The sequence below is a fragment of the Cucurbita moschata genome, unplaced genomic scaffold, assembly GCF_002738365.1.
Source record: "Cucurbita moschata cultivar Rifu unplaced genomic scaffold, Cmos_1.0 Cmo_Scf00011, whole genome shotgun sequence".
Taxonomy (NCBI): Eukaryota; Viridiplantae; Streptophyta; class Magnoliopsida; order Cucurbitales; family Cucurbitaceae; genus Cucurbita; species Cucurbita moschata.
Genome location: NW_019268527.1, coordinates 5,514,746 through 5,535,405, shown reverse-complemented (window position 1 = coordinate 5,535,405; position 20,660 = coordinate 5,514,746). Strand labels below are relative to the sequence as shown.

The 20,660-nt window shown below is 41.3% G+C and overlaps 5 protein-coding genes, 1 long non-coding RNA gene and 1 other non-coding gene across 12 annotated transcripts in view; 4 read left to right on the top strand and 3 right to left on the bottom strand.

Moving 5' to 3' along the window:
- Positions 1 to 3,604, bottom strand: part of LOC111449369 (CLP protease regulatory subunit CLPX1, mitochondrial-like) — a 9,547-nt gene extending 5,943 nt beyond the window's left edge. Inside the window, exons 1-4 of the mRNA XM_023089237.1 lie at positions 2,804 to 3,604; positions 2,659 to 2,717; positions 1,248 to 1,348; positions 51 to 130 (exon numbers count right to left, since the gene is read on the bottom strand). Coding sequence (XP_022945005.1) covers positions 51 to 130; positions 1,248 to 1,348; positions 2,659 to 2,717; positions 2,804 to 3,358 — 795 coding nt within the window. The 5' untranslated portion in view covers positions 3,359 to 3,604. The remainder of the gene's footprint in view (positions 1 to 50; positions 131 to 1,247; positions 1,349 to 2,658; positions 2,718 to 2,803) is intronic.
- Positions 1 to 6,765, top strand: part of LOC111449370 (protein IQ-DOMAIN 1-like) — a 9,202-nt gene extending 2,437 nt beyond the window's left edge. Inside the window, exons 2-5 of the mRNA XM_023089238.1 lie at positions 3,956 to 4,320; positions 5,184 to 5,450; positions 5,657 to 5,962; positions 6,053 to 6,765. Of these exons, the coding sequence (XP_022945006.1) occupies positions 4,213 to 4,320; positions 5,184 to 5,450; positions 5,657 to 5,962; positions 6,053 to 6,652 (1,281 nt within the window). The 5' untranslated portion in view covers positions 3,956 to 4,212 and the 3' untranslated portion in view covers positions 6,653 to 6,765. The remainder of the gene's footprint in view (positions 1 to 3,955; positions 4,321 to 5,183; positions 5,451 to 5,656; positions 5,963 to 6,052) is intronic.
- A 330-nt stretch (positions 6,766 to 7,095) lies between these two features.
- On the top strand, positions 7,096 to 11,516 carry LOC111449368 (myosin-2). Of its 5 annotated transcripts, none has more exons than XM_023089236.1 (5): positions 7,096 to 7,374; positions 7,477 to 7,655; positions 8,652 to 9,862; positions 10,073 to 10,977; positions 11,126 to 11,516. In XM_023089236.1, the coding sequence occupies exons 3-5, from the start codon at positions 8,683 to 8,685 to the stop codon at positions 11,468 to 11,470; spliced, it is 2,430 nt and encodes an 809-aa protein (XP_022945004.1). In that variant the 5' UTR covers positions 7,096 to 7,374; positions 7,477 to 7,655; positions 8,652 to 8,682; the 3' UTR covers positions 11,471 to 11,516. The 5 variants fall into 5 exon arrangements, with proteins under 5 accessions (XP_022945004.1, XP_022945002.1, XP_022945001.1 ...); XM_023089234.1 differs by having other exon boundaries at positions 7,477 to 7,840; XM_023089233.1 differs by having other exon boundaries at positions 7,477 to 8,428; positions 8,657 to 9,862.
- A 182-nt stretch (positions 11,517 to 11,698) lies between these two features.
- Positions 11,699 to 17,816, top strand: LOC111449373. Of its 2 annotated transcripts, none has more exons than XM_023089240.1 (2): positions 11,699 to 12,924; positions 17,730 to 17,816. In XM_023089240.1, exons 1-2 carry the CDS (start codon positions 12,362 to 12,364, stop codon positions 17,749 to 17,751), a joined length of 585 nt encoding a protein of 194 aa, XP_022945008.1. In that variant the 5' UTR covers positions 11,699 to 12,361; the 3' UTR covers positions 17,752 to 17,816. The 2 variants fall into 2 exon arrangements, with proteins under 2 accessions (XP_022945008.1, XP_022945009.1); XM_023089241.1 differs by having other exon boundaries at positions 11,699 to 12,883; positions 17,730 to 17,812.
- LOC111450065 lies at positions 13,711 to 13,850 on the top strand. Its single transcript, XR_002711755.1, has one exon. It is a non-coding gene; the product is annotated as a small nucleolar RNA Z247 (small nucleolar RNA).
- On the bottom strand, positions 16,592 to 20,512 carry LOC111449374. The gene is made up of 2 exons (XR_002711589.1): positions 20,474 to 20,512; positions 16,592 to 17,657 (listed from the first exon to the last, which is right to left on the bottom strand). It is a non-coding gene; the product is annotated as an uncharacterized LOC111449374 (long non-coding RNA).
- On the bottom strand, positions 17,916 to 19,033 carry LOC111449372 (protein RKD2). Its single transcript, XM_023089239.1, has 3 exons — positions 18,846 to 19,033; positions 18,185 to 18,701; positions 17,916 to 18,098 (listed from the first exon to the last, which is right to left on the bottom strand). The coding sequence occupies exons 1-3, from the start codon at positions 18,926 to 18,928 to the stop codon at positions 17,934 to 17,936; spliced, it is 765 nt and encodes a 254-aa protein (XP_022945007.1). The 5' UTR covers positions 18,929 to 19,033; the 3' UTR covers positions 17,916 to 17,933.
- Positions 20,513 to 20,660: the final 148 nt, after the last annotated feature.

Below are 20,660 nucleotides of genomic sequence, written 5' to 3'. Positions count from 1 at the left end.
AAAAAAAAAAAAAAAAAAAAAAAAAAAAAAAAAAAAAGTAATCAAGTTACCTGTGTTAGGGTAGTTGCATCTGCAATAACAAATGGAACATTAACAAAGCGTGCCAAGGTTTTAGCGAGAAGTGTTTTCCCTGTCCTTGAAACGAATATTAAGTAGAATAATAAAGAATTATATAAGAGTTCACAATAATTAGAGACGATATTAGACAGCAAACAAAAACTAATTGACCAATGTTTAATCGAGCAGTAATTGAAGGAATGTGTCATGTTTGGAGGGGCATTGCAATAATGAGTTTTAGCTTTTAGGATTTGATACGGTTAGAGATAGGGCTTCTAAGAGGCTCAACTAGATGGAAGAAGGTTGCCACACAAGGGAAGGCTTACTCCTACAAAATCAGTTCTCTTCAGCATGCCTACCAATTAGATGTCCCTTTACCAAACCCGAACTAAAGCATCCAGACTCTATGAAGAAAATATGGGCTACCTTTGGGCAAGAGTAGACACCGACTCCGGGAGCCACTTTTGATTGGTGGGAAAAAAGGCACTATTCCATTCATAGGGAGAATGGCCTTAGCATAGGAAATCTTTGGGGAAGAAAATAGGCTAAATCAATTTGGTTGTATCAATTAAAACCCCAAACTAATGATTGTATGAATTTAAACCTTAAAACTTTCATGAGTGAATCAATTTAGACCTTCCATTAGTAATTTATAGCTAGTTTGACTTTATTCCATTTCAAATCAACTCAAAATCACTTAAATAACATTATTCTTCTCCTAAAGTCCTAACAAAGTAGCAAGAAAAATTATCACGGAATTACTTCTAAATAAGTAGAAAAATAGAGGAAGACGAGAGATAAAAAAATTGCTAATTAATGAAAAGCTCATATTATCCATTTAGTTCCAACATTTTTCTCTATTTTATGTCCGTCCCCGTATTAAGAGAGGTTTTATACAAGAGTGAAAGTTATACATTAAGAGTCTTAAAACCTTAATTGATTCACTAATAAAAGTTTCAGGTTTAAATTGATACAATTAATGGATTGAGATTTTATGTGATACAACCTTTAAAGTTCCGTGGTATAAATTGATTTCTTAACAAGAAAATGTTTCTCTATATCTCCAAATGAATTTGGAAAGATCTTTATTCTATTTTATTTTTATAAGTTAGGACAAATCAAATTTCCAAAGATATGGTGATTATTGAACTTGATTCACATACTCTACATTTTACAAAAGTAAACTGCACCTGAGCCTGTTGGCCCCATCAGAAGGATGTTACTTTTCTCAAGTTCCACTTTATCATCATCAACAGCATCAGCTTTGTTGTTAACCGTATCTCCTGTAGGCCTAGATTGCACACGAAAAACAAAACATTTAAAGGTCCTTCATATTTTACTTCACAGAATGAGCACATCCTCAATGAGTGTAGCAAGAGGGAGACAGAGAAATCAACATCCATCTAAATAGAATATTCACAACATGTATCATTATTATTCACATGAGAACATGCACTCAACTCCCTCGGAAGGAAGGAATGAAAGCATACATCACTCTGATCATATAAACACTTACTGCTCTATAAATTCAAAACAGAAACTCAAAAGGAGAGAGAATGATATGAACCAAGACATCAATCATGCAATATAAACTTTAAGGAAGATGTGAAGAAAATGTTGTTAAAATTGTCAAAAGATGTTTCAATTCATGCCACATTGAAGAAGAATCAAGCTTTATTGTTATAAATTTTGGGTGAGTCATAATTTAGAGTTATGATGTTTCTTTAATGCGATTTAGGACTTTTTGTTTACTTTAGGTTACATTTACATAATGGTTAATTCTGATCATAAAGTAGGAATGTTACAACTTACGGAATGTCAAAGATTTTATTTTGAGGCTATATAAAGCCAGCCTAACGGAATGTCAAAAATTTTATTTTGAGGCTATATAAAGTCATGTATGTTGTATTTGAAAAAGAGACTTAGAAAAGACAGTAAAATGAGCATTTGCGCTTTCCTTTATCCAATGGCTAAGTTTTTTTTGTAATTCTATGTAGTTTAGACTACATGTTTAGAATCATTCAAGCTTGATATGATCGATCTTGCTTGTGAAGTGATTCGAATCTCAAACAAGTGTTCTTGTCTTGAGATTCGATCAGCAAGGTAATCCAAATCTTACGTCTCTTGTAGCGATTCCTTATCGGAGAATGTCTTCTTGAAGAATTGTTCTGGAAGTGGATTCACCTCAATATTGAACTAAAGGTTACCAGTTCCCAATTTGACTGTCCAATTCAGTGTATCCTTTCTTATCATAAAATCAAGAAGATAGACTGGTAAAACTAGGCTCTGCAGGTTTTAGACTCGAAAAAGACAATGATCCACTACAAGTACAGGCATCATGATATTTGTATGCATCTGTGTGTGTTTTGCCTTTGGGAGTTATCGTAAGAGTTTAACAACTATGTTAGCCACTTCCTCCCACACACCACAGAACAAGTAATGAAGAAACAAGGACAATAGATAAGTTGGTTGTGAGTTGTAATTTCTGACCAGAACTATGGACCTGAAGTAAAGCCACGCCTTACTAACTCCACCATACTTCAAAAAAGTATATATATACTCGTAATAGACAGGAAGTATATAGCGTTCAAATTCAACAACCTTTGCAACGATTCATGATAGATACGCTTGTAGTGATTGTAAACACCCACAGAGAGCACCTGCAAGAGAGACCAACACTTACTTCAGACAATAAAAAGAATGTATCTGAATGTATAAAAAATGTCCAGTCACAAACGATGATTACCTTTTTAGCTCTCTCCTGACCAATTACAAACTTATCAAGCCCCTTGGAGATTTCCTTGGGGGTTGGAAAATTAGGACCCAAACTGGAACCACCCCAACACCCATCATTCGAGTTCGCGCCAAACCCACCACCACCAGAACCAGAGTTGGCGCTTCCACCACCGCCGCCTCCATGACCGTTCAAGCTTGAATTACTCCCACGAATCACAATCCCATCTCCAGACCACACCTCAGGCGGGTCCCCATAAGTGCTCATAAAACAACCGCCCCTGCTCAACCTCTCATTCAGGTTCTTGTTGGAATTCGGATAAGCCCTCCGATGATCGAAAGGTTGAGTCCCGTGGTGGAGAAAGTCGCCTCTAAGTGAAACCGACTTGAAAGAGACCAAGTGGAAGGGTGAGCTGAGATAGAGGTCATTCGATTTGTTACGACGCGCGCAGTGGGAAATGGGATTGCTAGCAGAGTGAATATAATTGGAAACACAGTGTCTACAACGAGAAAGAGTTAAACTGGCAACTTCCTTGGAGGACCTGGACCTGAGAGCAGCGGCGGCCATGGGTGAAAGTAGTATTTAGCGGGAAATGAAAGGAAAAGAGGAGAAAAGAGCTAAATATATAAGGTCATGGAGGAAGTGAAATGGGGATTGAGAAAATTGGAAGCTAATAGAGATGGAGAAATGAAAGATTTGGAATTGGCATCGGAGGAAGGGAAATTGGAAGCGGATGATGAAGGAAGACACTAGGAGATATTCTCACACAACAGAAAATCACGCAGCGAGGTGAAGTTGTGACTTGTGTGCCTTCCAGATTGAATATCTAATTTGGAGGATTTGGGGGAAAACGACGTCATTTCACTTCCGAAGAAAAGTATTGAAAATCAATTTGTTTTGTATTTTGGAGTGAGCCTTGTTTGGGCAAGCGCCTAATGCTAGATCTTCGGTCCAGCTTAATAAAGCCCCTCTTTTGTCTTAATAAACCAAACACAAACAAAATAATTGTTTCGGCCTTGTGGGCTCACTCCCAACAAAAATCTGGCCCATCTTTGATCCATTACCAACAGCCCAAATGAGTTTCCTTCACATATACATACATAAATATATATAGATATATATATATGCTCATTAAAAGCCTCCACCAACTGGAAGTGGAAAAAGTATGGTGTTGTTCACGTATGACAAAGAAATCCCCTGCCTTTCTCCTCGTGATTCCCTTCAACATTAACGGCAGCTTCTCCCTCTCTTCAGCTTTGTTTTGGCGTTAATTTATCCTTCACACCCTCACCTACCTACCGCTTTACCGCTTCTCTTCTTCATTTTCCAATGCCCGCAAATCCTTACCTTCATTCCTGCCGGTCACTGAATTCTTTTTTGGTTGCTTTTGAGCGCCTTTGATCTGTTTCCGGTGGCTGCAGATGGGGAAGAAACCAACTGCCTGGTTCTCCGCCGTCAAGAAAGTCTTCAAATCTTCTTCTTCTTCTTCTTCTTTTAAGGACTTCAGCTCGCCTGAGTTCCACAACAAGGTTTGAGTTTTCATCTCTCATCTTCCCACAATTACTTCCAAAATTTTAACTGCTTTTCTGGGTCTGCATGTACTCAACCTTGGGCTTTGTGTGCTTAAAGTTCACTCTCTTTTTTATCATCACTACATTTTTGTTCTCTTCTATTTGCTCCAACAAAAAGAGGTCTTTTTGTTGGATGAACACGAGTCTCCACAGTTGTATGACGTTGTCCACTTTGAGCCTAAGCTCTTGTGACTTTGTTTTGGACTTTCTCAAAGGGCCTCACTCAACCAATTGAGTGGGAGAGGATGTCACGGTCGTGCATGTCCAAGGCCGGTTGTCAATGGCCACATGACCGATATTCCGGTCTTGCTTGTCCAGGACGTGTTGTTCATGGTTGCATGCTCGCTCCAAACCCTTTTATATGCTTTCATCCTAGATAGGCCTTTACCATTCCATATTAAGTCAATACGAGGGTGTATGACCATTCATCAAAATCATGTCTACAGGGCTATAATGCCCCAAAATGTACCATAGTACTGTACGACGAAGTTGATGGTTATAATCACATGACCCAACACATTTAATCTTGATTAACAAAAGGTCCATGCATGACTGAGGAAGAAGGGAAGAAAACGAAAGGCGGGGGTTTTGGTCCCCCATTAGAGTACACGAGGGCCCAAAATGTGTATGACATATTGTTGTCAAACCTGTTAAGCCTATCATGTGCATGTTGGTGGTAGATATCCATCATATTCCAACCACATTTTTATCTCTTTTCTTTCAACCAATTTTGTGTTTTAACAATATGCCATAATGGGGATACCCATTTGTATAGTTGGTGAAGTTTAAGTAAAAGAATTGTGAATGTGGGAAAATGGCAGCATAATGCTCCGGAGGTTATATCACTTCAACAATTTCCCGAGGAGAATTCGACAGAAGTGATGAACGATGAAAGCGTTCAATCGACACCAAGGATCAAAGGTCGAGATCATGCCATTGCGGTTGCAGCGGCGACTGCAGCAGCTACAGAAGCTGCAGTTGCTGCAGCTCAGGCAGCGGCAAAAGTGGTTCGTTTGGCTGGCTATGGGTGGCAATTTAGAGAAGATAGTGCAGCTACTCTTATTCAAGCTTATTACAGAGGCTACTTGGTAAGTCGGTTCTTTTTTTTTCTTTGTAAACGTCAAGGTTGTTTTTTTGTTTCTACATTTGAAATTCTAAATCTTATTCTAACAAATGTGCTAAATTCATATAAATTTGTCTTCCTTGTATGATAAGATATCAATTACAACTTCAAAAGTTGAACTTAAAAAGAATGTTGTTCGCCATTAAATTATTGTGTTATTCAATGTTGTAGGCGCGACGAGCAAGGCGTGCCTTGAAGGGGCTAGTGAGGCTGCAAGCATTGGTCCGAGGCCACAACGTGCGAAAGCAAGCAGAAATGACGATGCGTTGCATGCAAGCATTAGTGAGGGTGCAAGCAAGAGTTCGTGCTGGTAGGCTGCAATTGGCAAACCAAAATTATGATAAAAGATTTGCAGTAGAAGAAGAAGGTTGGGATGGTGGGGTTGTAAGTGTAGAGAAAATGAAAGAAGATTGTTCAAGAAAACGTGATGCCCAAATGAAAAGGGAAAAAGCTCTGGCTTATGCATATTCGTATCAGGTATGTGTCTCTCATTAATTCTCTTCCCATACCCTTCCCCTGTTAGGCTTCTCCATATCGGCAACATTTTGACACTTGTCTGTACAACAGCAACATCAACGAAGACAAGAAGAAGGAATGTTACAATTGGGTGAAAATGTGAATGGTTTTAGGTTTAACCATGACAAGGCCAATTGGCTCCAGCATTGGATGTGTTCCCACCCATGTCATGTTCCTCATTCCAACGCACGTGAGTCTTATATCGCACCCACAACTGCCACCACTGCAACAGACGACGTGTCGGAAAAGACCATCGAAATGGATCCCATTGCACTGGCCCAACTAAATTTGGACTCGATTGAACCAGGCTCATACTCGACTCCACAAGAGCGAGTTCCCAAGAATGTTCCGAGCTACATGGCCCCGACCCAATCCACTAAGGCCAAGGTGAGGAGTAGTCAAGGCTCAATCAAACACCAAAGACCAAAATGCAAGATGTCAACGAGAAAAATATCGGTTCGTGGGTCGGGTTGTGACTCGTCGAGTTCAGGGGGAGGAACGCAAATGAGCCGAAGCCCAATGAAGAATGGAACTCGGTTGTCTCCTATACAGATGGTAGGGTGTAGCCCGGAGTACACTGCAGGAGGAGAAGATTGGGCAGTGCCCCTTGGTGTCAAAGATTGGAGGGCTGGTTTTGCTTCATTCACTTAAATACTCATGTTGTTCAATAAATGAATGTCATCAGAGTCTTTGCTTGTTCATACATTTCCTACTTATTCATTTACCTTTATATTTAATAATTTGAAAAAATATTAAATTTATAATTTATACTGGGCCAGTAGCTATGTACGTGGGCCCAGTAGTAAACCCACATGGTGATGGGCCGCATAGGGATTTGGCGTAATAGACAAGTCATGGCATCCAACCGACAAGAAGTAGCCCAGTTAAGGCCCCTCCAACTTCCAATAACGTCCCCTTTGCTTAATTGGATTATATTAACAGAGTCGCGTGGGTGAGGCTGAGCTGTGATGGGACACACACACTCCAGTCGCGTTACGGAGTCCAATCCGACATGTAGTTTCGATACAACAAAGTTTGACTACTCCCTAACTCTAATCTAATCTCTTATGTGTATCCAAATTTGAATACAACTTATTTATTAGAAGCAGAATGTGACTATGTCAGTAGAGGCGGGCAGTTGAAGTGGGCACATAGACGACGCAATAATTCTCTTTGGTACACCTTCTCTGCCCCCTCAACTTCATAAGAATCTGTGACCCAATTAGAATCTTTCCCTCTTTATTCTTCTTTTGCCAATCTAATCTCATGAGGTTTCTTTGAATGCAATCAAAGAGGTTCGGCATAGGACCCATTTCAAATCCCGCATTGCCAACTTCTGTTTCCGAGGCCCGATCTTCAACTTCGACCTCGTGGTAAATGGGATTCTTGTGGAGGATTTGTATTATTGAGTCCCGAGTTTTGATTATAACGAATTGTGTGCTCTGCTCTTTCTTATGCTGGTTTCTGCTTTACAGGTCGAACCGATGGAAGAAACTCCACCGGTCAATTCTTCCGGACCCACGAAGGGCTTGTTGACTCAGTAGCTCCACCATTTTGTCTATCTAAAACTGATACATTTAATTGTTTATCTATAATAATACTATGCACAAGAGGATGCTCCATCCTGATTTTACTTTGGCTGAACCACTGAAAGGTATTTGATGTCTTCTTCCACTTGCTGGCGAAAGAAGAGTGGGTTTTACTGTTTTTAGCTATGAAATGGAATATGGTTCTTGATGGGCTTCTTTGATTTGGGTTATTGTTGCTTCTCCTTTGCAAACTGCACTTACCGCTGTTACTGTGCATTGCTAGCAACTCTTTTGTTTTCTACTTCAAAAGGTGAGAAGTAAAAGACATAATCTCCTTGTGAAAACTGAAGGTAACTTACAGATGCAGCCTTTTGAAATACTTCTCATTATGCCTTGAAAAGGAACAATATATGGAAAAGGAATAGTTTTATGAGGACTTTTTGATGCATAAAAGTTGCTTTTTCTTTTCAGTTTACATTTAGTTGCCATTAATTTCCTGAAAACCTTATGTTTGCTTTATCAACCACTCTTGACTCGTGATAGAGAAAGTTTGAGGAGATGGGATTGGGGGAGATGGAAAAGGGGAAAAGCAAGTGGGGTTGATTGCAGCCTGTCTTTTCCCTGAAAACCAGGGACAATTCTCTTTTATTCTTTTTCTTTTTTCGTAGCTCTTGTATTGTGTTGTAGTTTGGCTTCTCCTCCACTGTTCTGCAGTCTTGGGCACATGTAAAAGCAGCCATGCTTTTGATATTTCACGTTCTGCTTCATAACCTTATACCCTCCATCCATCTTACATATTACAATTTTATGATTTGGTGATGCTCCATGATGTTCTATAAGAACTGCTGCTCTCTTGAGTTCAGTGTCCCCCCCCCACTTTCAATACTGATGATCTAAGATAAGCCCTCCTCCTGTTTGACTTCCTTCTGCAAAACTCTTGTATGTTTTGTTTCCGTGCTTCAATTCTCAAATGCTTGTGGGCTGTATATTGTAATCTGACTGGTCTTTTGTCCAATCTCTTGCTTTCACTCTCCTGAACGTCTTGTTTTAGTCCTGTTTCTAATGTATTTTACATGAATTGTTAACGTCTTATAAACTAACCTTTATTTATCTTGTGATAATGTATTCAAAGGAGAAGGACCATAGTTTTGAATGATGGATGAGAAAGAGGTCTCCAACACGCTAACATTTATCTCAGAAGAGAAGATTGACAGTTTATCTCCCATGTATTTTGGTGTTTCTTGCGCATTCTTTGCTCTTCGACTATTGTCAATATCGGATTGCATAGACGAAAAATGGTGTGAAGTTCGGGAAAAGATGCTTCAAGGAAGTGCCCAACTCCTGGGATTGCTAATATGGAGTGCTCAGAGAGAAGTGGATTGGCAAACACCCGATCTTCTTCATAAGCTCAAGGCTGCTGAGAGAGAGATAGCAGAGTTGAAAAGAATCAGACATGAAGATGCCAAAGCTAATGAAAAAGTTGTTTGCATTTTCGCTGCTCAAGAGCAACGGTGGTTGATTGAAAGGAAGAAGCTTCGCCAACACATTGGAGCTCTAATGCATGATGTGAGGGTTCTGGAAAAGAAGGAGGAACTTATTTCTGAACTGAACGAAAAATTGAAGGAGATGGAGACGGCACTGGAGTCTAAGGAGAAGACAATAGAGGAAGAGGTTAAAAAAGGAATTGAGTTGGAAGAAAAACTGTCCAAGGTTGAAAATGTAGTAGAAGAATTGAGAGAGACAGCTAAACGGGAGGCCCAAGAGCATTCCTCTGAGCTTTGGAAGCACAAATCCGCGTTCATCGAGCTGGTATCAAACCAAAGGCAACTTGAAGCTGATATGGGGCGAGCAGTTAGACAAGTTGAAGCATCAAAAGATGAGCTTGATTCAGTTTTAGAGCAAAAGGAGGAGTCGGTAATATTGGTACAGAAACTATCAGCTGAGATTGTTAAGATGCGCAAGGATTTAGAACAGAAAGACAAGATACTATCTGCAATGCTGAGAAAATCCAAGCTGGATACGGCACACAAGCAAATGCTCCTTAAGGAGATTAAGTTATCCAAAGCTAAGAGAAAGCAAGCAGAATTAGAAGCTGAAAGATGGAAGACAATTTTAGAATCTAGATATGAAAGACAATCACTAAGAAGTGTGTTATCCAATCAGGACAATTCTGGATATGATGTTCCTGCGAGTGCTGGGGGCAAGTATTCAAATACAAGCGGGCTCTCAAATAATGGGAAGACAATATTGAAGCCAACTGATATTTATATTGACTACAACCACCCCCTTTCTGAATGTCTTTCCCCTGAAAAAAGTGATGACCCAGTCTCAGGTAATAAACTTAAATTTCCTTTATTGGCCAAATGCGTTATAATATAGCTCATCCTAACCAACATTGGTCATGTTTATTTCCGTTGATCCTAATCTACTTTACTCCCAATATTCTTTCATATGTTTGGCTTAACACTGCTTAAATCAAGGTGTCTTTGACTTAATCATTTATTTTTCCTTTTTGGGTTCATCTATGGATTTTCCTCTGAAGGGAGAATGATTGATGTCAAGCAGATGGAAGAGTTGGTATGTTCTGAGGCAGAAAAGTATGTGTTAATACTTCAGCAGAGACATGACTTAGAAATCGATGCATTTTCAGAACAAATGGGGATGAAAGATGAAAAGTTAGAAGTTTTCCATTGGCAGATGCTCAGCTTGGAACTTGAATCCAAGCGGCTTCAGTCACATCTTGCTGGACAGAATCAAGAGATCCTGCAGCTTAGACATAGGAATATGAAATTAAAAGCTCTGTCAATGGAGAGAGAAGAGGAATTAGCTTCCCTGAAAGGCCAATTGGCATCACAGTTTAGCTCTCAAGGGTACCAGGCGACAAAATGGGATCTGCTAGATGAAGACAACGGCACTTGGTCTGATGTCAAGGTTATAAAGATACAATCGGGAGAAGAAGAGCAACAGAGAGATAAAGAGTCTATTGGGGCGATAAGAGAAGATGCTATTGAGAGAGAGGAGATTGCTTGTTCAAATCTTGTTGAGAATAGAAATCCATTGATACAATCTCCAGGAACTGAGTTTGAAGATGAGAAAGAAATTGCTTGTCACAGTCCCATTCAGGAAGCTAACACAAGCAGTCAACAGGAGGTTGATAATGACGAACAGTTGGTATCAATAGGACAGCAGTTTGGAAGAACTTATAGTGCCCAATGGAGGATGGATATCCATGCTCTAGGAGTGTCTTACAAAATCAAAAGGCTGAAACAGCAATTTCTTTTGCTTGAGAAGCTCATTGGAAAACAAGAAACTGGTCGGAATTCTGAAAATGAGGATAATGGACAAGTTAGCATTAGAGAATTTCTTTTGTTTCTGACACTGCTGAATAAACAAGTGGGCAGATACAATTCTCTGCAGGAGAAGAATGATGAACTCTGCCAAAGGATGGTAAGTTCATATTTACAAACATTCTGTTATAAGTTCATATTTCCGTGTCTTCGTAGTTGAAGTTTTTTCTGTATATTTGTGAAAGTATTGGAGTCTTATATGAAGCTGTGTGAAACTCGCTTTCTGATAATCTGTTTGTGGTTTGCAGCATGATTATGAGGCGAGTGTAAAATGTGGAGAGCCTAAAGTAGTTAGAACGAAAGGGAAAACCAAAGCGTTGGAAAGTTTCCTTGAACAGACATTTCAGCTACAAAGATATGTTGTCTTAACGGGACAGAAATTGATGGACATTCAAACCAAGATCAGCCCGGAATTTGCCAAGGTTGCTGACGAACTTCAAAACTCTGGTAGCTTTGACATTAAGCTCTTTGCCAGTAGTGTTAAAACTCTCTTCCAAGAAGTGCAAAGAGGTCTAGAAGTTCGAATAACTCGAATTATTGGAGATCTAGAAGGAACCTTGGCGTGTGAGGGTATGATCCGTCTAAGTAGGTAGTTGTGAAACTGAATCTTAATCAATAAAGTTGAATAGTCATGTATGATTTTGTGTGTTCTTTTTCTTGCTTTGTATAGAGAAGTTTCTAAGAATGGCCTTCGAATGTAATGAAATGGCCCAAGTGATTGATGAAAGCTTGTGCTCCCAAAAGTGAGTGATGGTTAAGCTTTAAAAACCTCTCAACACATTGATTTCTGGGACATTCTATGCAACAAAACATTAATTTCTGGTCTCTGACGAAGTTTCAGGTCGATTTCAGGTTTCCCATTTAGCTGGTTTTTTGTGCATAGATAGGCATCAGCTTAGAACCACTGGTTTTGTTGGTCTGAGCAAGTCGTGCTCTTTTTTAATCCCCAAAATCAACTAAAAACAAAAGGTTCTCTTTGCATATAATATGGACATGGAAAGAAAAATTGCAGGAGAAAGCCAAAGAACTTCTGCAAGTGACTCCAAAGTTGCTCGAATAGAGGGTTTAAGTTAATCATGTAATGCTAAATGAATCAACCATTTTATCCAAGCATCAAAAAGCGTATCCCTTCTCGACCGTTGGTCTCCAAGAGGAAAAATCAGGACTGGACTGTTGATGGTTCTTTGATCCATCCAAATTGCAGACCCAACCGTTTCAACTCGTGGGATCGATTTGGTGCATTTAAAGTCCAATTTATACAGAGAAAGTTTCTGGCATTTTCTCGTGAAGACGAAGCGCCAGGAGCGTTTTGCAGTTACCCTCACAATTCGCATCTCCTTCCACTTCCTTCTCTCTATACAAAACCTCCCCTTATTTCTCTTTCTTTAAAACTTGTTCCAATTCTACGCTAACTGATCATTCAGTTCAAGTGGGCCTTCTAGTTTTTTTAACAAAATCAAACGGGTCTGTGAGATTTTGGCAGAATGAGGACTGCAACAGGGGAAAATCCAAGCTCCACGCCACCAAAGCTGTCTCTGTTTTCTTTTCCAAGACAACCATTGGAGCCGCCAGGGATGGCGACGCCGCCGCTGCACGCATCGATTTCTGTGCCGTTTCACTGGGAAGAGGCACCAGGGAAGCCGAAGCCGCTCGGAATTATTGAATTGAATCCAAAGCCCAAAAGTGCAAGAACTTTGGACCTGCCACTCCGGCTGTTCGCTGACGCCAAGGTAGCCCATTTTGCCTCTCCTACAATCGCCGCGGATGACCCCGTCGCCGGCCGAGACCGCCGAGACCTATCGTTCAGGTTTCCGGACAGCTGGGCGGAGACGGCGACGGCGACGGAGACGAGGGAGGGAAAGGATGTTAACAAGGAGAATGTGAAGCGTGGGCCTGAAATTTCACTCTCGGCCGGCGGTGCGGACGACGGCAATACGAGAGTGAAGATCACGAGATTAAGGATTAGAAGAAACTTTATTGGGACATGGAATTCAAAGTCGCACATCATCGTAAGTCCTCATTGTCTCAATCTGAAACTATTTCTAAAGTAATTGCACCTTGTTAAACCTAAAATAGATCATAACTGTATATACTAAAATAGTCTAAGATTTACTAGTTGTTATGATTTGAAGGGTTTGTTACCAAATGTATGATTTTATGGTTTGTTACCAAATCATAGATTTGGGATGTAATCTTCATTATACGCATCTATAAATACATGAGGTCGTGACCCATATAGGTCGTCGTGCCATTCAATCTAACATGGTATCAGAGCCAAGGTTTATTTTTTAAACTCCTCGCCATGTCTTCTTCCTCCTCTCCATCCACCATCTCCAACACCGTCTCAACTACCATGGCGACTCTTGGCCTTAAACAATATCCAATCCCTTTACACCATGTTGTCACAATTCGTCTAACCAAAAACAACTTCATCATATGGCGTGCCCAGCTCCTCCCCTACCTACGGAGTACGAAGCTTATGGGCTACCTCGATGGCACCAATGTTGCACCTGCCAAGCTGATCCCTTCCTCAACTGCTGCTGGTGCTGAGCTGGTCTCTAATCCGGCCTATAATCAGTGGTATGATCAGGATCAACAAGTCCTTAGCGGCCTTCTCTCCTCCATGTCTGAGGAGATTCTTCATGATGTGGTTGCCGCTACTATGTCCAAGGAGGCGTGGGATACCCTGCAGCGGATGTTTTCATCGTCAACTTGTGCTCGCACTACTCAGATTCGTGTTGAGCTCGCCACGTCCAAGAAACGAGATCAATCTGCTGCAAATTATTTTTGCAAGATCAAAGGGCTAGCCACCGAGCTGGCCGCCGCCGGCTCTGCCTTGCAGGATGATGATGTGATCGCGTATCTTCTTGCTGGTCTTGGCCCTGACTATGATCCCTTCGTCACCTCAATGACTACCAAGAGTGAAGCCCTCACCCTTGATGATGTGTTTGCACATCTAATGTCATATGAAGCTCGCCAACTACAACACCAGGCTGAACTTCAGTTAAATCTTGGATCTTCTGCCAATTATGCTACTCGTGGTGGTCAGCAGAAGAATCGTGGGCGTAGGGATCGCGGTCGTGGTCGTTCTCAAGGTTATGCACCCTCTCGTCCTGCTGGTGATCGTCGTGGCCCTTCTGCTCGTCCTTCCTGCCAGATCTGCGGCAAAGTGGGGCATACTGCTATCCGCTGCTGGCATAGGATGGATGAGTCCTATCAAGATGAACCTTCTTCTGCTCCTCCTACGGCACTGGCGGCTACTTCCTCTTACAAGATTGACCCAAATTGGTACAGCGACACAGGCGCTACGGACCATATCACCAGTGACCTGGATCGTCTCGCTGTGCGTGAACGTTATCATGGAGGTGAACAAGTTCAAGTCGGCAATGGAGCAGGTTTGCGTGTTTTGCATACTGGTCATTCTCTAATTAATACTGCTACTCGTCCTCTTGCGTTGCGTAATATTTTGCATGTGCCTGAAATTTCCAAACATCTTCTTTCTGTTCATAAATTTTCTCGTGATAATGACGTATTCTTTGAATTCCATCCTTGGCATTTTTCTATAAAGGATCGACAGTCGAGGAAAAGTCTCCTAAATGGGAGGTGTGAATCTGGTCTTTATCCTATTAAGCCATCCGATGTCGATAATCTCAAGCACGCCTTGGTGAGCAGATCTACTACTCACGCCCAATGGCATGCACGTCTTGGACATCCTTCATCTCAAGTAATAAAATCCATTTTGCGTCTAAATAATATTTCGTGTGCTAGTGAGTCATCTTTGTCAGTTTGTAATGCGTGTCAGTTAGCAAAGAATCATCGATTACCATATACTAGTTCTTCCCATAGGTCTTCGTCACCTTTGGAACTTATTTTTTCGGATGTTTGGGGCCCTGCACCTCCATCTGTTGGGGGTTTTAAATATTATATTAGTTTCATTGATGATTTCAGTAAATTTTCGTGGATCTATTTGATGCATGATCGTACAGAAGCTCCTCGTATATTTTTGCAATTCCAAGCTCATGTTGAGCGCCTCCTAGATACTAAAATCAAGTGGGTCCAATTTGATTGGGGTGGGGAATATCAGAAAATTCATAACACATTTTTTCGTTCCCTTGGAATTGGTCATCGTGTTTCGTGCCCTCACACACATCAACAAAATGGGTCTGCTGAACGCAAGCATCGTCATATTGTTGAAACTGGCCTAGCCCTTCTAGCTCATGCTCATGTACCTATTAAATTTTGGGACGACGCGTTTCTTACAGCCACATATCTCATCAATCGTCTTCCTACTCGTGTCATCGATAAAAAATGCCCCTTAGAGCTTCTTTTTCATACCCCACCAAATTACTCCTTATTAAAAATTTTTGGGTGTGCTTGTTGGCCCCATCTTCGTCCTTATAACAAACAAAAGCTCTCTTTTCGATCAAAGGAATGTGTCTTTCTAGGCTACAGTTCTTCACATAAAGGGTATAAGTGTCTTGACACCGATTCTGGTCGTGTTTATATGTCTAGAGATGTCATATTTGATGAAAATGTTTTTCCATTCAAGAGAGCCTCACCTAATTCTTCCCCAATCATGCAGTCGACGCATAATGCCCCTGATTTGTGCACCTTGCATTTGGGTAATAGCAGTACTAATTTGGAGAATGATCACATGCATATGTCTGGGCCTACTAACTCTTTGGATGCAGAAAATTTGGTGTCTACATCAACTTCGGAATTGCCGCAACAATCCTCCGCGTCGCTGCCATGTGAATCGGCGTTGGTTGTTCCGCCAATGATTGAGGCCTCGGCTCCTCCGCTAGCAGATGATATTGCGCAATGCCCAGTCGAATCCTCGGCCGCTGGTCAACCAACTGCTGTAGCATCGGTTGCTCCCCTCGCAACAGCTGATACGGCCATCCCCTCAAATGTGGATCCTGCACCTACTACTCATCCGTATGGTACTCGATTGAAGCACAACATCAAGAAACCCAAGGTGCGTACAGATGGAACAGTAACATATCTTGTAGCTCGGTTTTCTGCCTCTGAACCTACTTCACATATTACTGCTATGGAGCATCCCCTCTGGCGTCAGGCAATGAATGATGAATTTCAGGCACTTCAAAAAAATAAGACATGGCACTTAGTTCCTCCTCGTGCTGGTCTTAACGTTATTGATTGCAAATGGGTTTTCAAACTCAAACAAAAGCCAGATGGCTCTATTGATCGCTACAAAGCACGCCTGGTTGCTAAAGGTTTTAAACAGCAGTATGGCGTTGATTATGATGATACCTTTAGTCCAGTTGTTAAGCCCACTACCATTCGGCTCTTATTATCTCTTGCTATTTCTCGTGGTTGGACTATTCGGCAGATTGATATTCAAAATGCTTTTCTTCATGGCCTTCTTAATGAAGATGTTTATATGAAGCAGCCCCCTGGATTTGTGGATTCTCAACACCCTGGTTATCTCTGCAAGCTGGATAAGTCGCTTTATGGCCTTAAACAAGCTCCGCGTGCCTGGTTTTCTCGCCTTAGCTCCAAACTATTACAGCTAGATTTTACACCTTCAAAGGCTGATGTCTCTCTTTTTATTTTTAACAAAACGGGCATTCAGATGTATATCCTCATCTACGTTGATGATATTATTATCATCAGCTCATCTTCTACGGCTACTGAGAAACTTCTTACACAGCTTCAGAATGATTTTGCCGTCAAGGATCTTGGTATTTTGAGTTATTTTCTTGGGATTGAGGTCCGCCATACTTCTAGTGGACTTATTCTGACACAACATAAATACATTCGAGATTTATTAGCCAGAACCAATATGCTCACCTCCAAAGGTGTGCCCACACCTATGCTTCCCAGTGAGAAGTTGTTATTGAATGGTGGTGAAAAGCTCTCACCTGAGGATACTACTCGCTATCGAAGTGTCGTTGGTGCTCTCCAATATTTGTCTCTGACACGTCCTGATATATCCTTCTGTGTCAACAGAGTGTGTCAGTTCATGTCCTCTCCAACTTCTATACATTGGGCGGCAGTCAAACGAATTCTCCGTTATCTACATGACACTATTGATATGGGTTTGTGTCTTACAAAGTCCAGCACTGATTTGTTGAGTGCCTTTTCAGATGCTGATTGGGCTGGGAATCCTGATGATCGTCGAAGCACTGGAGGCTATGTGATCTTCTTTGGTGGCAATCTTATCTCTTGGAGTTCGAGGAAACAATCGACAGTTTCTCGTTCTAGTACGGAAGCCGAATATAAGGCGGTTGCTGATGCCACTGCCGAATTAATTTGGATCCAAGTTCTCTTGCGTGAGCTCGGGATCTCGCAAGCGCGAGCGCCTAGCCTATGGTGTGACAACATTGGTGCCACCTACCTATCCGCCAATCCAATCTTTCATCGACGGACGAAGCATGTTGAGGTTGATTATCACTTCGTTCGTGAACGAGTATCGACTCGTCAGCTTGATGTTCGACTCATATCTTCCAAGGATCAGCTCGCCAATATCATGACAAAGCCACTACCAGCTCCTTCTTTTAGCTATTTTAGGCGCAATCTGAACTTAGTAGTACATCGTCCAGATTGAGGGGGGTGTTAAACCTAAAATAGATCATAACTGTATATACTAAAATAGTCTAAGATTTACTAGTTGTTATGATTTGAAGGGTTTGTTACCAAATCTATGATTTTATGGTTTGTTACCAAATCATAGATTTGGGATGTAATCTTCATTATACGCATCTATAAATACATGAGGTCGTGACCCATATAGGTCGTCGTGCCATTCAATCTAACCTCTCGATCATTTAGTACATCCTGAAATGCTTAATTGTCATTTACTTAAATAGTTGTTTCTAATAATGGCAGGCATGTATTTATGGGAGCTTGAAGCAAGTGCTTCCATGGAGACGCAAGCATGATGAATGAACGAAAATGGTTGCCTCATGATTTCAATTCTTCTGTATCAACAAGCAGCCACAGAGTTTGTTTCCCTAAACTTCATGTGTGTCCAAAATGCAAAGAAAGAGCCAAGGTGTGTGTTTCTCTGATCACTACAACAAATTACAGTCTTCAGCGAAGAGCGGCAACATTGGACCTTCGCTTCTTCTTGTAATTGGCTTTGAAACAGGCTTGCCTGAGCCTTCTGGTTCTGTGAGTGAGGTCCGTATCTGGGAGTTCCTCCACAAGCCTCTTGTGCTCCTCCAACCCTTTTATCTCATTTGTCAACCCCATCTCCTGCACTTCCAAATTGCACCGACGTTGAGCGTCCTAAGAACTTGAATCAATAGACATATAGAATGTGGATGTGTATACATACAAACCTGGACATTTGTAATGAGAGAGTTCAAGCTCTTGAGCTTTCTATGAGGCCATCTCATTATATGAAGTTCTCTGCACCTCCTTTTAAGCACTGTCAAACCCACATTCATCGCTTTTGCGGCCTCTGTTATTGGGATATCAAAGTGCTTTTGAATCTCGTCCAATCCCAACACTTTACTCTTTCTCCTCCCGTTTCTCATTATTAATCTCATCCTCCTTTCACACTCTTCTTCTTCTTCGTTTTCTTTACAACTTGAAAGCCCTGTTTCAATCACCCTTGTCTCCTCCTGCAACTCCCTACTCGTTCCGTCGTTGTCTTTTAATTTCACCATTCTCTCCGCCTTCGTCTCATCAACAGCCAACATGTCCTCATCATTAAGTGGTGTAACTGGTATCATGTGTTTGTCCAACCACAAAATTTCAGCCTCCAACTCGGAAATATCGTCCCAATGGAATGGTAAGGAAAGCGAGTTGAAGTCGAAGGATGCATCCACATCTAATGGAGGAAGCTCTAGTGCTCTGTGGAAAATGAGAAAACCAAAATTGAGCAAGACCCATCAAAGACAAATCAATTTAAAATGAACCCAACACGTAAAGTTGAATCCTTTAGACTTGTGTTAACAAATTGAACTGTATCTATCAATTTAGATGGTTTGTTCTTACTCGTGGTCGAAGGGGAAAAGATGTTGGTGATATGGCCACTCAAAGTCAAAGTCGTGTGGGTGTAGTTTGGCGCTGGGCTCCATGGCTAGATATGGAGTGTGGAGGAGGGAGGAGAGTGAATGAGTTTTTGAAGAAAGGCGAAAGAAGAAGGGGTGGTATAAGTAGTGAGTGAAATTTAGGAGGAGGAGGGGAAGAAAGAGGATTTAGAAGTTGGTGCAAGAATTGATTGGGAGTTAAAATTTCAATGAAAGGGGATTAAATATTTGAAACAATTACCAATCAACAAAAGGGGGGCTGTATTATCCATACACCTCCACTCCATACCCTTTCATGCATACACATACCATGCAAAATTGCAAATGCATGCACTCTCTCTTTCTATTATATGCTTCTCTCTCCTATGCAGTCAAAAGTGGGCAGGATTAATTTTGTGCTGTAAATGATTTTTGGGCTTAAAGCCCATATTCAGAGGAGGGGTTCGTAGCCCACGTTGAATCTGATGGAGGGCCCATAATTCCCCAACAATCACGCCGCTGATTTTAAACAAATTTCTTTCGGTCAAGCCGAATTTCCTTCCTTTAAATTTATCAAGAAGATGATAATGTCACTGCCCGGTGATTAGTTTCTTTACGGGATCCAGACCGTTGATTTTGAAGGAGAAACCTGTTTTTGTGAGATTAGAAACTGGTAAACAGGATTGAGTTATCCGATTGATGATTGTTGGATGATGGAAGTCCCACATCGACTAATTTAGGGTGTGATCATGGGTTTATAAGTGAGGAATACTAACTCCATTGGAATGAGGCCTTTTGGGGAATCCCAAAGCAAAGCCATGAGAGCTTATGCTCAAAGTGGACAATATCATACCATTGTGGAGAGTCGTGTTCGTCTAACATGGTATCAGAGCCATGCCCTAAACTTAGTCGTGCCAATAGATTGGTAAATCCTCAAATCCTCAAATATCGAACAAAGAATTCTTAAAGAAAAGGAGCTAAGCCCCTCCTCGAAGGCCGTCAAAAAATGACTAAGACTCCAAAAGGAGTCGAGCCTCGATTAAGGGGAGGCGCACTTTGTTCGAGGGGAGGTGTTGGATGATGGAAGTCCCACATCGACTAATTTAGGGTGTGATCATGGGTTTATAAGTGAGGAATACTAACTCCATTGGAATGAGGCCTTTTGGGGAATCCCAAAGCAAAGCCATGAGAGCTTATGCTCAAAGTGGACAATATCATACCATTGTGGAGAGTCGTGTTCGTCTAACATGGTATCAGAGCCATGCCCTAAACTTAGTCGTGCCAATAGATTGGTAAATCCTCAAATCCTCAAATATCGAACAAAGAATTCTTAAAGAAAAGGAGCTAAGCCCCTCCTCGAAGGCCGTCAAAAAATGACTAAGACTCCAAAAGGAGTCGAGCCTCGATTAAGGGGAGGCGCACTTTGTTCGAGGGGAGGTGTTGGATGATGGAAGTCCCACATCGACTAATTTAGGGTGTGATCATGGGTTTATAAGTGAGGAATACTAACTCCATTGGAATGAGGCCTTTTGGGGAATCCCAAAGCAAAGCCATGAGAGCTTATGCTCAAAGTGGACAATATCATACCATTGTGGAGAGTCGTGTTCGTCTAACATGGTATCAGAGCCATGCCCTAAACTTAGTCGTGCCAATAGATTGGTAAATCCTCAAATCCTCAAATATCGAACAAAGAATTCTTAAAGAAAAGGAGCTAAGCCCCTCCTCGAAGGCCGTCAAAAAATGACTAAGACTCCAAAAGGAGTCGAGCCTCGATTAAGGGGAGGCGCACTTTGTTCGAGGT

Excerpts from the sequence above, each read along its gene's own strand:
- LOC111449373 (XM_023089240.1), top strand. The coding sequence starts at position 12,362 with ATGAGGACTGCAACAGGGGAAAATCCAAGCTCCACGCCACCAAAGCTG. Across the intron at positions 12,925-17,729 it reads AATCTGAAACTATTTCTAAA|GCATGTATTTATGGGAGCTT; the intron begins GTAATTGCACCT and ends TAATAATGGCAG.
- LOC111449368 (XM_023089236.1), top strand. The coding sequence starts at position 8,683 with ATGATGGATGAGAAAGAGGTCTCCAACACGCTAACATTTATCTCAGAA. Across the intron at positions 9,863-10,072 it reads AAGTGATGACCCAGTCTCAG|GGAGAATGATTGATGTCAAG; the intron begins GTAATAAACTTA and ends TTTCCTCTGAAG. Across the intron at positions 10,978-11,125 it reads ATGAACTCTGCCAAAGGATG|CATGATTATGAGGCGAGTGT; the intron begins GTAAGTTCATAT and ends TGTGGTTTGCAG.
- LOC111449372 (XM_023089239.1), bottom strand. The coding sequence starts at position 18,928 with ATGGAGCCCAGCGCCAAACTACACCCACACGACTTTGACTTTGAGTGG. Across the intron at positions 18,702-18,845 it reads CTTTTCCCCTTCGACCACGA|AGCACTAGAGCTTCCTCCAT; the intron begins GTAAGAACAAAC and ends CATTTTCCACAG. Across the intron at positions 18,099-18,184 it reads CTCTCATTACAAATGTCCAG|GAGATGGGGTTGACAAATGA; the intron begins GTTTGTATGTAT and ends TTGGAAGTGCAG.